Below are 13,147 nucleotides of genomic sequence, written 5' to 3' on the forward strand. Positions count from 1 at the left end.
AATGCAGAAAGAAATGTGGAATTTTAACAGATTTGTTGATTGCCCCTGAAGGGGGGTGTAAATTTGATGTGCATAATTTATGATACCCTTAATTGCCACTGCATTCCTGAACAGCAATTCAACAGCTGGGTGCTAGCTCTCTCAGGCAATCCTGTTCTGTTGAGCTGGCTCATCTGGTTATCTTCTAGCTGGAGGAATGCAAACTCCGCTGAAGATCTAAAGTAAAAAACCCCAAATCTTAGTTCTCTTTGTAAACAGAATCTAAGATAAGGCAACTCCCCCCTGCCAAATTTGTAATGCCTTCTGTTAGAATCAACTAAAATACTGCAAACCTTTGAGGAAGCAAGCTCACTCTTCTTCAGGCTGTCAATAAGGTAATAGATGAATTATTCTTACAAGGGACGAGGGCATGACTTTATTTCTGTTCTCCAACTCAGGTGCAGCTATACTTTGCCTGTTTGTCAGAGGAGAAGGTCCCTTACGTTAACAGTCCTGGAGAGAAACACAGAATTAAGCAGCTTCTTTATCAGCTTCCACCCCATGATAATGAAGTAAGAAATGTGTTCATGCATGTTTTGCCCTAACTTTCAGTGTGTACAACACATAATTTGGTTTCTAAGATTATGGCAGTAATTCTCAAACTATTTGCTGTGAAAGAATTGACAACGTTAGATCTTTAAAAAAGTTTTCTATGACCCCAAAATAAGCTATGTGCAGACAAATTTGCCTGCTGAACAGATGCACGATTCCCTAATCTGGTCTCCCAGTAGGCCTCATATGGGGAAAAGCGATTCTGCAACTCTGTCTTTCATGAGTGCATAATCCAGTCATTCCTGATACAGACATGGAGAACATCTAAATGCTCTGGGATGTTTGCCAACCTCCAGGTGGAACCTGGAGATCTCCCAGAGTTACAGCTGATCTCTAGGCTACAAAGATCAAACCCCTTGGAGAAAATGGCTGATTCGGAGGGTGGAATCTATGGTATTATATCCCTTCTGAGCTCCTCTTCCCAAATTTGAATCCCCACTCTGCAGTGAATGTTTCCAGGGTGACCTTGGGCCACTTACTCTCACACAGCCTAACCTACCTCACAGACTTGTAGTGAGGATAAAACAGAGAAGAGAATAAACTTAACATATTCAGTAAAGGCAGTTTGAGAAAACATAATTCATCTTATTACAAATGCTTGAGATAGTGCAATGTATCCAGGCAGACTATATGAGAAAATCTACTCTGTCAGACTCCTACAAATTCCTGATACCACACTATAATGCGCTATGCACATTTATTTTTAACGTCCTAGAAAGAGTTCTGTGCTTAAAGTACATAGAGTTAATCTTGATCTGTAATTACAAAACTGAATGCATGCAGGTCTGAATCCTAGAATATGTTTTGTGTGCTGCCAGAGAGTTGCTTCATGCAGTTGTCACTGCCAAAGAAAAAAGTCATGCTTTCAACTGTGATAAAAACATCAAATAAAGCTGGCTGTATATGCAGTTCTTGTTGAATGCACGTGCTTGCTGCACTGACAAGTTCTTTAAAAGAATCAAATCCAACAGACAGTACGGTCTAACATTGGTATCACTTTCTTTTGCTGAAGGTTAGATATTGTCATTCTTTAAGTGAAGAAGAAAAGAAGGAACTTCAGATATTTAGTTCACAGCGTAAGAAAGAAGCCCTGGGACGAGGCACAGTCAAATTACTCTCAAGAGCCATAATGCATATACTTTGTGAACAGGTAACATTGTTATTATTCAAATGAAATTAATGTTGGCATGGTGTAATGCTCAGATGCTCAAGTATGTCATCCAGGATTCTCAGAACTATTTTAGAACCAAAGTTAGTGGTCTACTACTGTTGGAGTAAAACTATAATAGTCATGCCTGTGTAAAAGTATGATCAATCCTTAGCTGTTTTAGGTTAGAAAAATGGTCGAACTATATCCATCTATGAGGGTTACTGAAAGCTATCTTTTCCTAGAAAAATGTTATTAGGATATCAAGGTGGAATATGCTGTTATATTGTGATGCTTGAAAGATATAGAGAAAGGGGAGGCATGGAATAGCAAAGTTATACTATAGAAGATATTAATAAAATGGAAAATAACTATACATTATTATTTATTTTCAGTGTGGTACAAAAATAAATGGAGGGGAAGTTGCAGTGTTTGCTTCAAGAGCAGGACCTGGAGTGTGCTGGCATCCATCCTGTTTTGTGTGTTCTACATGCAATGAACTTCTTGTTGACTTAATCTATTTCTACCAAGATGGAAAAATTCATTGTGGAAGACACCATGCCGAACTCCTCAAGCCACGCTGTTCAGCGTGTGATGAGGTAAGTAATCCTGCAATTCAACAGTACTTAAACTAAAGAAAGAAACAAATGATTTTGCTTGCTCAGTTAAGCAACTAAAATTTTGAAGACTTCTAAAAATTTGTCTGTTTCTCACAAATTAAATGTTCCTATAGTAAACAGGAGTTTGAAACTTGTGAATTGTTTAAGTTGCTAGCTCAAGTGAAATAGCTTGCAGTTCTTTAGTATCCTTATTTTTATGCCTAAAATCTTTTTTATTTTAGATTATCTTTGCTGATGAATGTACAGAAGCAGAAGGTCGCCACTGGCACATGAAACACTTTTGTTGCCTTGAGTGTGAAACCATTCTTGGAGGACAGAGATACATTATGAAGGACGGACGTCCATTCTGCTGTAGTTGTTTTGAGTCCCTTTATGCAGAATATTGTGAAACTTGTGGGGAACACATAGGTAATTCTGTACCTCAAAACATAAAAAATAATGTTTACTGTACAAATTGGTTCAGTAGCTAAAGCTTGAAAATATTTTTGCTTCCATATGAAAAAGATGTCTAAAACTGAACACGTTATAATCAGTGCTAAATACACTCACAGGGCGTATAATTCTGAACAAAATGAGTTTGTTGAATGGATCACTGCTTTTTCCTTTACAGCTTTTTGTACCATCCCCTCCTCCTGTTCCTGAGAGTCTGGGGATTCTTTGGAACAGAATGTGAGCTGCCTTAAGCAAGTTTCTAAAGAATAATAATAACAATATTTGATTTATATACTGCCCTTCAGGACAAATTAATGCCACACTCAGAGCTGTTTACAAAGTATGTTGTTGTTATCCTCACAACAATCACCCTGTGAGGTGGGTGGGGCTGAGAGAGCTCTGAGAAGCTGTGACTGACTCAAGGTCACCCAGCTGGCTTCAAGCGGAGGTGTGGGGCATCAAACCCAGTTCTCTAGATTAGATTCCTGCTGCTCTTAACCACTACACCAAACTGACTCTGCACCAAACTGGCTCTCTTAATGCTTAAAGAAACTCGGGGAATAAAAAAAACCCAACAAACATATACAAAAAAGTAAGAGTTTTTTTTTCTTCTTGACAGGTGTTGATCATGCTCAGATGACTTACGATGGACAGCACTGGCATGCCACAGAAACTTGCTTTTCTTGTGCTCACTGTAAAGTTTCCTTGCTTGGCTGTCCTTTCCTTCCCAAGCAAGGTCAGATTTACTGTTCCAAGTCATGCAGTCTGGGAGAAGATGTTCATGCCTCTGACTCCTCCGACTCTGCTTTCCAGTCTGCCCGCTCAAGGGACTCTAGGAGGAGTGTTCGTATGGGGAAAAGCAGCCGGCCAGCAGATCAGTGTAGACAGTCCCTTCTGCTGTCCCCAGCGCTGAATTACAAATTCCCCGGCCTTTCAAGCACAGCGGATGACACCCTTTCAAGGAAACTGGATGAATTAAGCCTTTCAAGGCGAGGAATAGGCTTTGCTGATGAAGAACTCTGGAAGGGAAGAGGGGAGCAAGAACTTCCTGATGATCCTGAAGAATGGGCTGAACATGAAGACTATATGACTCAGCTGCTCCTCAAGTTTGGTGATAAAAGTCTCTTACAGCAGCCAGTGGAAGTAAATGTCAGGTCAAATGAACAATGGGTTTCTGAAAGCACGGTTAAAGGAAGGTCAGAGTTGAAGAAAAACAGCCAAAGCCTAGCCAGTAAGAAATACCAATCAGATATGTACTGGGCTCAGTCCCAAGATGGCTTAGGGGACTCTGCTTATGGGAGCCACCCGGGCCCAGCCAGCAGCAGGAAAATCCAAGAGCTGGACATGGAACACAGTGCAGCTAGGTATAAAGGGGACCAAAAGCAATGGTATGATAATTCACTGGAATGTTTATCAGACCTGAAAAAAGAACAATGTGTTAGAGATTCAATGGATTCACTGGCTTTGTCCAATATTACAGGTAAGAAGACTGGAGAATTTCATTTGGAAAGCAAAACTATGGTCTAGGCAGCACTTATTTTAATACTAACAGATGAACAATAGTTTGTTCTGTGAGGAGGATTAAATAGAATGAAGTTATGATTGATTCCTGTTGCTTTAGCTGTGCCAGTATAATCCCACTCAAGGGCAGGGGAATTTCTAAGGATTACTAAAGTACCTTTCAGTAGTTCCCAGATACACATTTGTTTCTCCTCTTTTTTTATGTAGATGAGCAGATTTGCAGGGAATAGATTTCATGCAACTCATAGGAACAATTTACTGTGCATAATGTTGTTGCCCTGATCTGGATGGCCCAGGCTAGCCTGATCTTATAGATCTCGGAAGCTAAGCAGGATTGGCCCTGGTTAGTACTTGGATGGAAGTCCAGGGTTGCAGCGCAAGGGCAGGCAATGGCAAAGCACTTCTGTTCATCTCTTGCCTTGAAAACCCTATAGAGTAGCCATAAGTCCATTGCAACTTGACATCACTTTACACACACAGTGTTGTTGCCTTGTTGTTTGTGTTAAGCTAATCTTGACAGAGGAATTCAAATATGTGGTGGTAAAGGGTCTGATTATCGATAGTGTGGCCCTAACTATAGAAATGTGGTTGAGAAAGCAAAGTTGAAGTTCAGATTGTTTTTTCCAGTAATTGTAACGGATCATTACTTGGCAGTAGCTCATTGATTAGTCAAGAATGTCCTTTACTTCACCGTTCTCTATAATCAGAACTTGAATTTCTATTTCAGTCCTAATTTTTTAAAAAAAACTTTGTACATTCTTCAATGCTTAACTGTTAGCACTTCAAATGTGGAAGATGGGCGAAATAACACATTCAATATTTTCATAATTTTTTCCTCCTTAGGTGCTTCTATGGATGGGGAAGCCAACCCAAGACCATCTTTGTATTCTTTGCAAACATACCAAGAACTGGAGGTAGATGACTGTGAGAAAATGAGTAACATGGGAACCCTGAATTCTTCAATGCTTCATAGGAGTACTGAGTCTCTAAAAAGTTTAAGTTCTGAATTATGTCAAGGCAAGGCACTGCCAGAAGAAAAGCCAGTACATATGCCAGTCCTCAGACGGTCCAAATCACAGACTAGACCTCAGCAGGTTAAGTTTTCGGATGATGTCATTGATAATGGAAACTATGAGAACCTTGAAATTCGTCAGCCTCCCATGAGTGAAAGGACTCGACGGCGAGTTTATCAGTTTGATGACTTTGGAACTAGACACCAGCATCGGCGCAGGAAGAGTAGAAAGTCTCGGTCTGATAATGCACTTCACTTGGCTGCAGAAAGAAAACCCTCGCCAAAGGAAAGACTTAATTTTTATTCCCCTCAGGATTATGATAAATTCATTCAAAATAGAAGTCCTCGTGCAATTCGGGCATACACTCCAAACCCATATAGTCAGTACAGCCATATTTCTTCAGACTATGCAATGGGGAACCATCAAGATCAGTTTCTGGGATTCTTTGGTGACGAGGAAGACTCTTGGTGTTCATCATCATCTTCATCATCAGATTCAGAAGAGGAAGGTTACTTTTTAGGACAGCCTATTCCACAGCCCCGATCAGTGAGATATCCCTATTATACGGATGACTTTTCTAGTCCACCTGCTGAACTTCCCAGTTCTCCATTTGGACAAAGGGCAACAAAATCCAAAAAGCGAAAAGCTCACAAAGGCAAAAACTGCATAATTTCTTAAGCTTTACTGGTAATTAAGCTCTGTGCCTACACTGTTTTTAATATTATGTAGATAAATAGCATAAATTACTTCGTGTAAAATTATAGTAGCGCAAAGTTTTCACCCATGTTCAGTCAAGGCACTGAATAACCTAATAAGCAGGAGGGAGGCAATAATGTAAGAGCAAATTGAACACAGGTTTTATAATGCCCAGATGGCAATATACCTTTTGGGGAATATACCAGCAAATGGAGAGATTGGGTTATAAGGTTTGCTGAATTATGCTAAAACCCAGAAAAATTGCATATCATGGTTTCAACATAAATATGGAACTGAAGTAGCAGGTTAAGTCAACCTGACAATAGCAGATGAATGAATGTTTGGACACTTTTTGCCTCTCTCTTTCTTCAGCTAGTCACCAGCTGTATTAATGTAGCCTAACCAATTCTGATGCTATACAAGAATTGTTTCAATGTACGTCAACAGTGGATGCCTGGATACAGCCAGCTGACTAGTCCAATTCATTTTCTGCGGATAGGAGGATCCTCATTCTGACTTTTTAAACATAAAATATACTTTTGCCCTTCAGCAACTACTTTAAATGTGGTATGTAAGGTAATTGCATTAAGTCAATGAGCCTGCTTATCCAGAACTATTGTGAAATAAAGTGAGATTCTTGTGTATTTGAAACATTATTGCAGGTTTCCACTGTAGTAGGAGCAGCAGTTAGGTCCCATTTATATTTATAATGTATTAGATAACTGAATCGGTATTCCTAACTTAACAGTGCAAATAATGTACATACTGTAAAGTTAAAATTTAACAGACTATTTTTATATCACTGAATTGCAAGACACGTGTTAAAATAGAAACGTTTTGAGGGTTTAACATCAGCTTGAGTCAGTCAGGGTTTGTTAAATGTTCATAAGTTTATAGTAGCACAATGTTTAATTTTTCTGAAACTAAAGCTCTGTATGCATGGTAGAGCTATGTAAATATTGTTTAAGCTATGGTCTGTTTAAACATTAAAGGCATTATTTATGGGTCAAGAAAACTATATTGTAAAAATGTAAAAAAACTATGCAAAACTGGAATATATAAATCCACCCAAACAGACACAATCTGATGTCACTGTTTCTCTGTGGTAGATTTAAAAAACCCACTTGGTGTATCTACTCGAGGTTATAGATTTCCTGGAATAGTGATCAACTTGACAACAGGCAATAAACAAAGGATATTAGAAACTGAATGTTTCAATGTCTACCTCATAAGCTTTACATAAAATGCAATATAGTATTGGCAATTTCATTTTCAGCCCCTTTCCTAAAAAGCTTCCTTTGGAACCTATTTAAGACTCCATCATGGAGATGGCTCTTTAAGGCCTTCTTAGCATATAGGTGAAGGTGGGATTTTTAAAAATCACTTCACATGGTGATTGAAATTCATTTTTCTTTTGCATGCTTTTGACACAGCCTTAGGGAGCTTATAATCTGCAGAAGTTATTACTATTTTTAATTTTTTCTGCTCTGAATGCATACCTGTTTATTTAACACATTTCTATTCTGCCTTGTCTCCTCAGACTCAAGGAACCCTGAAAAGTTTGGCATGACTGACACAGCAAACATCCCCTTATACTTATAAACTACTTACATCAAACCACCCTGTTTGTCTGAATCACACACAGTGGATATAACAAGCTGTTGTTCACTACATAAGGCTTTAATTAGATTACAGGGGCAAAGCATTCAACCCCAAGGAGCCTCCACAGTTCATGTATCTACAAGCCACTGTCATCACATTTGAACTCTCCCATTGTGGCAGCACTGCCTCCATTTTAAGTCTGTTTACTGTAGGGAACACAGGCTGTTTGCACAGTGATTTCCAATTCCTGCTCCCCAGTGCAGCCTCCTATACCATATTTCATGCTGTTCCTAAGGACAGGATAGCTCTGACCCTCACTGTTTGGGGATAGAGATGGTGATAGGTGAAAGAGGAAAATGGCAGTGATCAGTTCTGCAAATTACATTTTATTGTATATTCTCTGGATCCAAATATAGGTAACTAAGCACTGCAGGATCTGGATCAAGGAAATGTGAGTACTGTAAGATTGTTTTAGTTTTTTTTTTAATTATAGCCCATTTCAAATACAAAAAGCAGTAACACTAAAATAAAACAAGCTTGACTCTTCAAAAATTGTTTACTCAAAGTAACCACATAATTTGTAAAGATACCCTACTTAAAATACAGGCATAAGCAAATATACATATAATACATAAACTTGCACAATTACTTCCTGCAGACAGTATTAAAAATTATTAAAACTGTCATTCTTTCCTACCAGGAGTGTTTTCAGTCAGACCGTTTCAGTCATTGGGGAATGATACTGTGATGTTCAAAAGGAACATCATACCAAATTAACACATTCAATATTGTTTAAATATGATGGGATGAATTCAAAGGGCTTCTTGGTCAAAAAGGCACATTGCTTCCAAGGAAGGGGAGGGGGTTCCTTTTTCTTTTTTTAACTGATTCCACTTAGCCATAGCCCTTTTATAACACACCCCACTGCATTCCTAACAGTCCTCAACACCCTAACAGTGGCTTGAGGAAGGGGGCAAAAGCTACAACAGGAAGTCCCGTTCCATGAGCCACAGTCCACTCTTAGGACTCATCCCATCTATTTCCAATCCAAAAAGTCAAACAAAGCATACAATTCTTAATTAGAACTGAGATACAAACATGAATAATGAATGGGTTACACCTTGGCAGAGGAATGACATCATAAATAAGTTCTGAAATTAATAACTTTGACCAAAGAGAAAATTCTGCTGCAAGATGAACAGATGTTGACCAGAACTCATTAACGTTCATTACTTTTAAACAAGTAGTATTTACATAATCTGAACAATCCAAACTTGATTTTATGGTTCTTCAAATTCTTGACTGGCAGAATCATAATCTGCAATGAAGTGTTTAAGTTCCTCAACACACCTTTCACCAATCTCGTGCAAATTTTGTCTCAAGGAAAACTGGATGGGTTTTTCTAATGAAGGGTCTTTATCAATCAACATCTTCACTACAATGCCAAATGTTTCACAATCTTGCCTGTAGACCTAGAAAAACAAATTCAGAAGTTCATGAAATGCAGAATTATTTTGTATGCTTAACAACTCCATTCCCAATTGAACCATAATAGACTAAAAGGCTACTATAAACTGTCTAATCAGAATGTGGACTTTTACAAAGCACACACAACTTCTTATAAATTGAGACACTAGGATATGTAGGTGTCAAACCTCATCCATGTTCCTAAAGGTGGAGAATAGGACTAGAGTTTCTCCACAGGACTCTGATGATCAATGTTCACATAACAAGAACACAGGTGAATGTGATTTTATTTATGAAGAACGACATTTGGATTTGGCTCAAATTATTGAATAGAAGGTATCCTAAGATGAAGCACAAGTAAAAATAGGGTCTCAAGTTAAAATAGTTAGGGTCTCAAATCCAACTCGCACCCAAAGAACAAATGGCAATGTCTAAAAATGTACTTATTTGATTTTTATACTGCCTCTCCCTCAAACAATGCCTGAAGTGGTTTGCAACAACAGAAATGGTAAAAAAAACAAGACAATTAAAAACAAAACAGCAATAAATATGTTAAAATGGAAAACATAACACTGCAATTAGGTGGTCCTAGAAATATAGCCAGTAGTAAAAACACCAACCAGGTGGCAAAGATTCCATATTAATCATGGCTGGGTAAAGACCTGCTGAAATAGTTCTACCTTGCAACCCCTGCGGAACCTAGACAGGCCTTGCAGGGCATGTGTATTGTCAGACAAAGCATTCCACAAGGATTGAGCCACCATAAGAGAAAGCCCTCGACCTGGTGGAAGACAGACGAACCACTCAGGAGCCTGGCACCACCAGTAAGCCACGACAATAAGAATGCAGACTTGGTGGGGGATCATACTGGGAGAACCAGTCCTTCAGGTATTATGGTCCCAGACCATGTAGGCCTTTAAAGGTTAAAACCATCTTGAATTTAATCTAGAAACCAACTGGAAGCCCATGCAGCTGCTGTAGAATAGGCCACATATGGGCAGATCATGATTAATGTCCAGGGATGAGCTGTCTGCACCCCCTGGACGTGCTACAGCGGCACCTGCGAAAGGCGTACCACTGCCACAGCAGGCAGAAAGCGGGAGGAGGGGGGAGATGCCAGGGCCTGGGGGAGCCACAGACAGGCAGGAAGACAGCCCGCAGATGCCAGGAGACCTGGGAGCAGCCCCAGACCTCTCCCCAGGCGCAAGGCACCAAAGGGCAAAACATACACCCAAACAACCAAGTAGACAGGCAGGAAATCCCCCTGCCCAGGCACACATTGGGTGGAGCTGGCAAGCAGGGCACACAGAAATGCCACCTGCCCAGGGGACTTGTCTAGCCACACCAACACCACTGGAGAGGCGGCTACCAGGTGCCTTGCCTGGAAAGGCCCTGCAAGCCCCATCCTCCAAGTAGGGAATAAAGGGAAAAGGAGGCTGGAGCTGGGGAGAGGCGCCTGACAGCCTCCCCAGCTGGCCCAAATCAGAAGCAATCAGCCCAGGAGAAGAAAGATGGAGAGCAGAGCAGGAAGCCCTATGTAAACAGGCTCAGTAGGGAACCAAGGGTGGAGAGTTGAAGAGTGGATAGAAAAGCAAGCGTGTGGTGTTGAGAGCAAGCAGTAGGAGAGATGAAGAGGAGAAGGAGAAGAACGGGGCTGCGTATGGAAGGAAGTGGATGTGAGGGTGCGTGGGTGATGTATACCTCCCCTCTGGCCACAAACCCAACGCCAGTGATGAGCCTCAAGGCAGCCTCTCTGAAGCACCCGCCAAGCACAAAATGCCCCGTGTGGCAGTGCCCCAGTCGAGGCGGGGCAAGTCTGCTTACCTAATGCCCCCAGCAAGACGCCAAGGGGCCAAGTGCAGCTGCGCCCCAGCCAAATCAGGGCGAGTCTGCTTACCTGAAGTCCCCGACAGGCAGCAGAGTGCCAGGCGTAGCTGCGCCTGGACAGGGGCTTGACAATCAGTCAAAAGTCTAGCAGTTGCATTCTGGATTACCTGCAGTTTCTGGAGCATCTTCAAGGGCAGTCCTGTGTAGAGTGAATTACAGTAGTCTAACCTAGAGGTGCCTGTGGCATTAATCACTGTGGCCACTTCATCTAAGTATCTCAGACAGGTAAATAAAAATAGCCAGCAAAGTCCTTTTCAGCTTAATATGCTTTGGTATTTCAGGCACTGGTGTGGGAACTCTGGCCTTTAGGTACTAAAGATATTAGCAGAACAAACCAGAACTTTCTGTGATCTAAAAAATTATGGTCTGGCTAAAAATGCAGCTTATAGCTATATATGTGTATTTTAGCTATGAGAACCAGCCTTCTACGGTGGTTAGAGCATTGGACTCAGAAGACGCACATTCAAATCCCACTCTACTCTGGAAGTTTACCAGGTGACCACGGGCCAGTCAGCCTAACCTTCCTCACAGGGTTGTTGTGAGGATCAAATGGAAAATGGGAGAATGTTGTGAGCCAATCTGGGTCCTCATTGGGAAAAAACTAGAGTATAAATGGAGTAAAATATTTCCAAGGTAAGAAAGCTCAGGAGCATACTTAGTGGCACACATCAGTTTAAGGATATTGCCCATATTTAGACTTGCACATAATTTGTGCTGCATGTTTACTAAGAAGTATGGCTCTATTTATTCAATGGTGATTATTCCCCTGTAAGTGAGAAACGGTCCTTATTGTAAAGACTTATTTCTGAGTAATCATGCATAGGATTGCACTGTTAGACTGCATATTCTACTTGTAAACGTAGAAGACTTTCTGTCATTGACTACTGATGGCCAATAACCATTCTTTTTACCATTCCCTCCTTTATCAAAGTTGAAGTACAGAAACAGAACACAGAAACAATTTTTAAAAGGTTAAACAAACTGGCTAACTGATAATGTAATACAAACTCTTTTATAAGCAATGATCACATTCTCTAGTCTATACTTAAGAGAATGTTCATCATAGTAGTTAATAGGAAAATGTAAAAAAACCCAAAAGATAACACAGCACAAGAAAATATCTGAAAGACACTAAATAATATAAGAGTATGTTCCAAGAGAGACCACAATGATGATACATTCTAAAGGTTATTTTATGTATCAGTTACAAACCATACCAACTTTCCATTAGGCACATTGAAATCTATGTCCATATAGAGAGGGCAAGCATGAGTAGACTGGGTTCAATCCAGCCTATGTGTGATTGCCAATTTATAAGCATGGAGTTTTCATGTGTAGGGTCCTTTCCCATGATCAAAGCCATCATAAAAAGCAGCACACACCTCCAATGCACATGAAAGGGTTTGCACATGAGCACAAATAACTGCACAAGAAGTATTTTTTCTTCTATTTGCAATATTTCAAATTAGGCGTGCAAAGGCTTCAAGATTTGAGGACAGTGTTCTGAAAAAATACTCTGCTCAACATGTACAGCTACTTCATGGTGGTTTTTTTAGATCACAATGTATTATGCAGCTAGTCCCTCAGGTGATATTTTGCAAGTTTTTATTATTCATCAAGCGCTACCAAGATTTTCACGCAAAGCATGATATTGTAACACAGGAGCTAACTTGAAGGTGACAGGAATGGGTAGAGAACAAACCAAGTTAACATGAGAAGATAGCATATCAGTTGAAGTGGTTTTGAGGGAGCTACGTAAGGCATATTACAAAGCCAAGAAAACAGGGTTGCACTTAACCTGAAACTACTGTTCATCGAGTGTCGTTCTGTGCATTCTCACATGGGAACTGAGAATGCGCAGGCCAGCCGTGGATGTTCTAAATCTCCTAAAGATGCAAGATGCTCGCTTAGCCTTTTCACGCACTTTCCCCCTAGGCACGGTTATAAAAGGAGGGGCGAGCGGCTTCCTCCCTTAGTTCTCTAAGCCACCAGTGTAGAAGGAAATTAATAATAAAGAGCACACAGTGAAAAAAGGGAGGGATTTGGGCCTGCACAGAAGAACACTGGTAAATGCAAGCCTGTTTTCATCACTGTGTCTTCCGTGCAGTCCCAGGGGAGATTAGTGAGCGAACTTGCCCAGGAGGCGGGTATATAGCTCTTCAATGGAAAAG

The 13,147-nt window shown here is 40.4% G+C and overlaps 2 protein-coding genes across 9 annotated transcripts in view; one reads left to right on the forward strand and one right to left on the reverse strand.

The window, feature by feature from the left end:
* The window catches only part of PRICKLE1 (prickle planar cell polarity protein 1), a 69,240-nt gene extending 62,205 nt beyond the window's left edge, over nt 1–7,035 (forward strand). For both annotated transcript variants that reach the window (XM_054989442.1, XM_054989443.1), the window contains exons 3-8: nt 438–551; nt 1,604–1,741; nt 2,134–2,337; nt 2,580–2,766; nt 3,410–4,270; nt 5,155–7,035. In XM_054989442.1, the coding sequence (XP_054845417.1) occupies nt 438–551; nt 1,604–1,741; nt 2,134–2,337; nt 2,580–2,766; nt 3,410–4,270; nt 5,155–6,002 (2,352 nt within the window). In that variant the 3' untranslated portion in view covers nt 6,003–7,035. The remainder of the gene's footprint in view (nt 1–437; nt 552–1,603; nt 1,742–2,133; nt 2,338–2,579; nt 2,767–3,409; nt 4,271–5,154) is intronic.
* Nucleotides 7,036–8,159: 1,124 nt separating this feature from the next.
* The window catches only part of PPHLN1 (periphilin 1), a 71,256-nt gene continuing 66,268 nt past the window's right edge, over nt 8,160–13,147 (reverse strand). For all 7 annotated transcript variants that reach the window (XM_054988072.1, XM_054988073.1, XM_054988075.1 and 4 more), the window contains one exon: nt 8,160–9,094. In XM_054988072.1, the coding sequence (XP_054844047.1) occupies nt 8,903–9,094 (192 nt within the window). In that variant the 3' untranslated portion in view covers nt 8,160–8,902. The remainder of the gene's footprint in view (nt 9,095–13,147) is intronic.

Source organism: Eublepharis macularius, chromosome 9 (assembly GCF_028583425.1).
Source record: "Eublepharis macularius isolate TG4126 chromosome 9, MPM_Emac_v1.0, whole genome shotgun sequence".
NCBI lineage: Eukaryota > Metazoa > Chordata > Lepidosauria > Squamata > Eublepharidae > Eublepharis > Eublepharis macularius.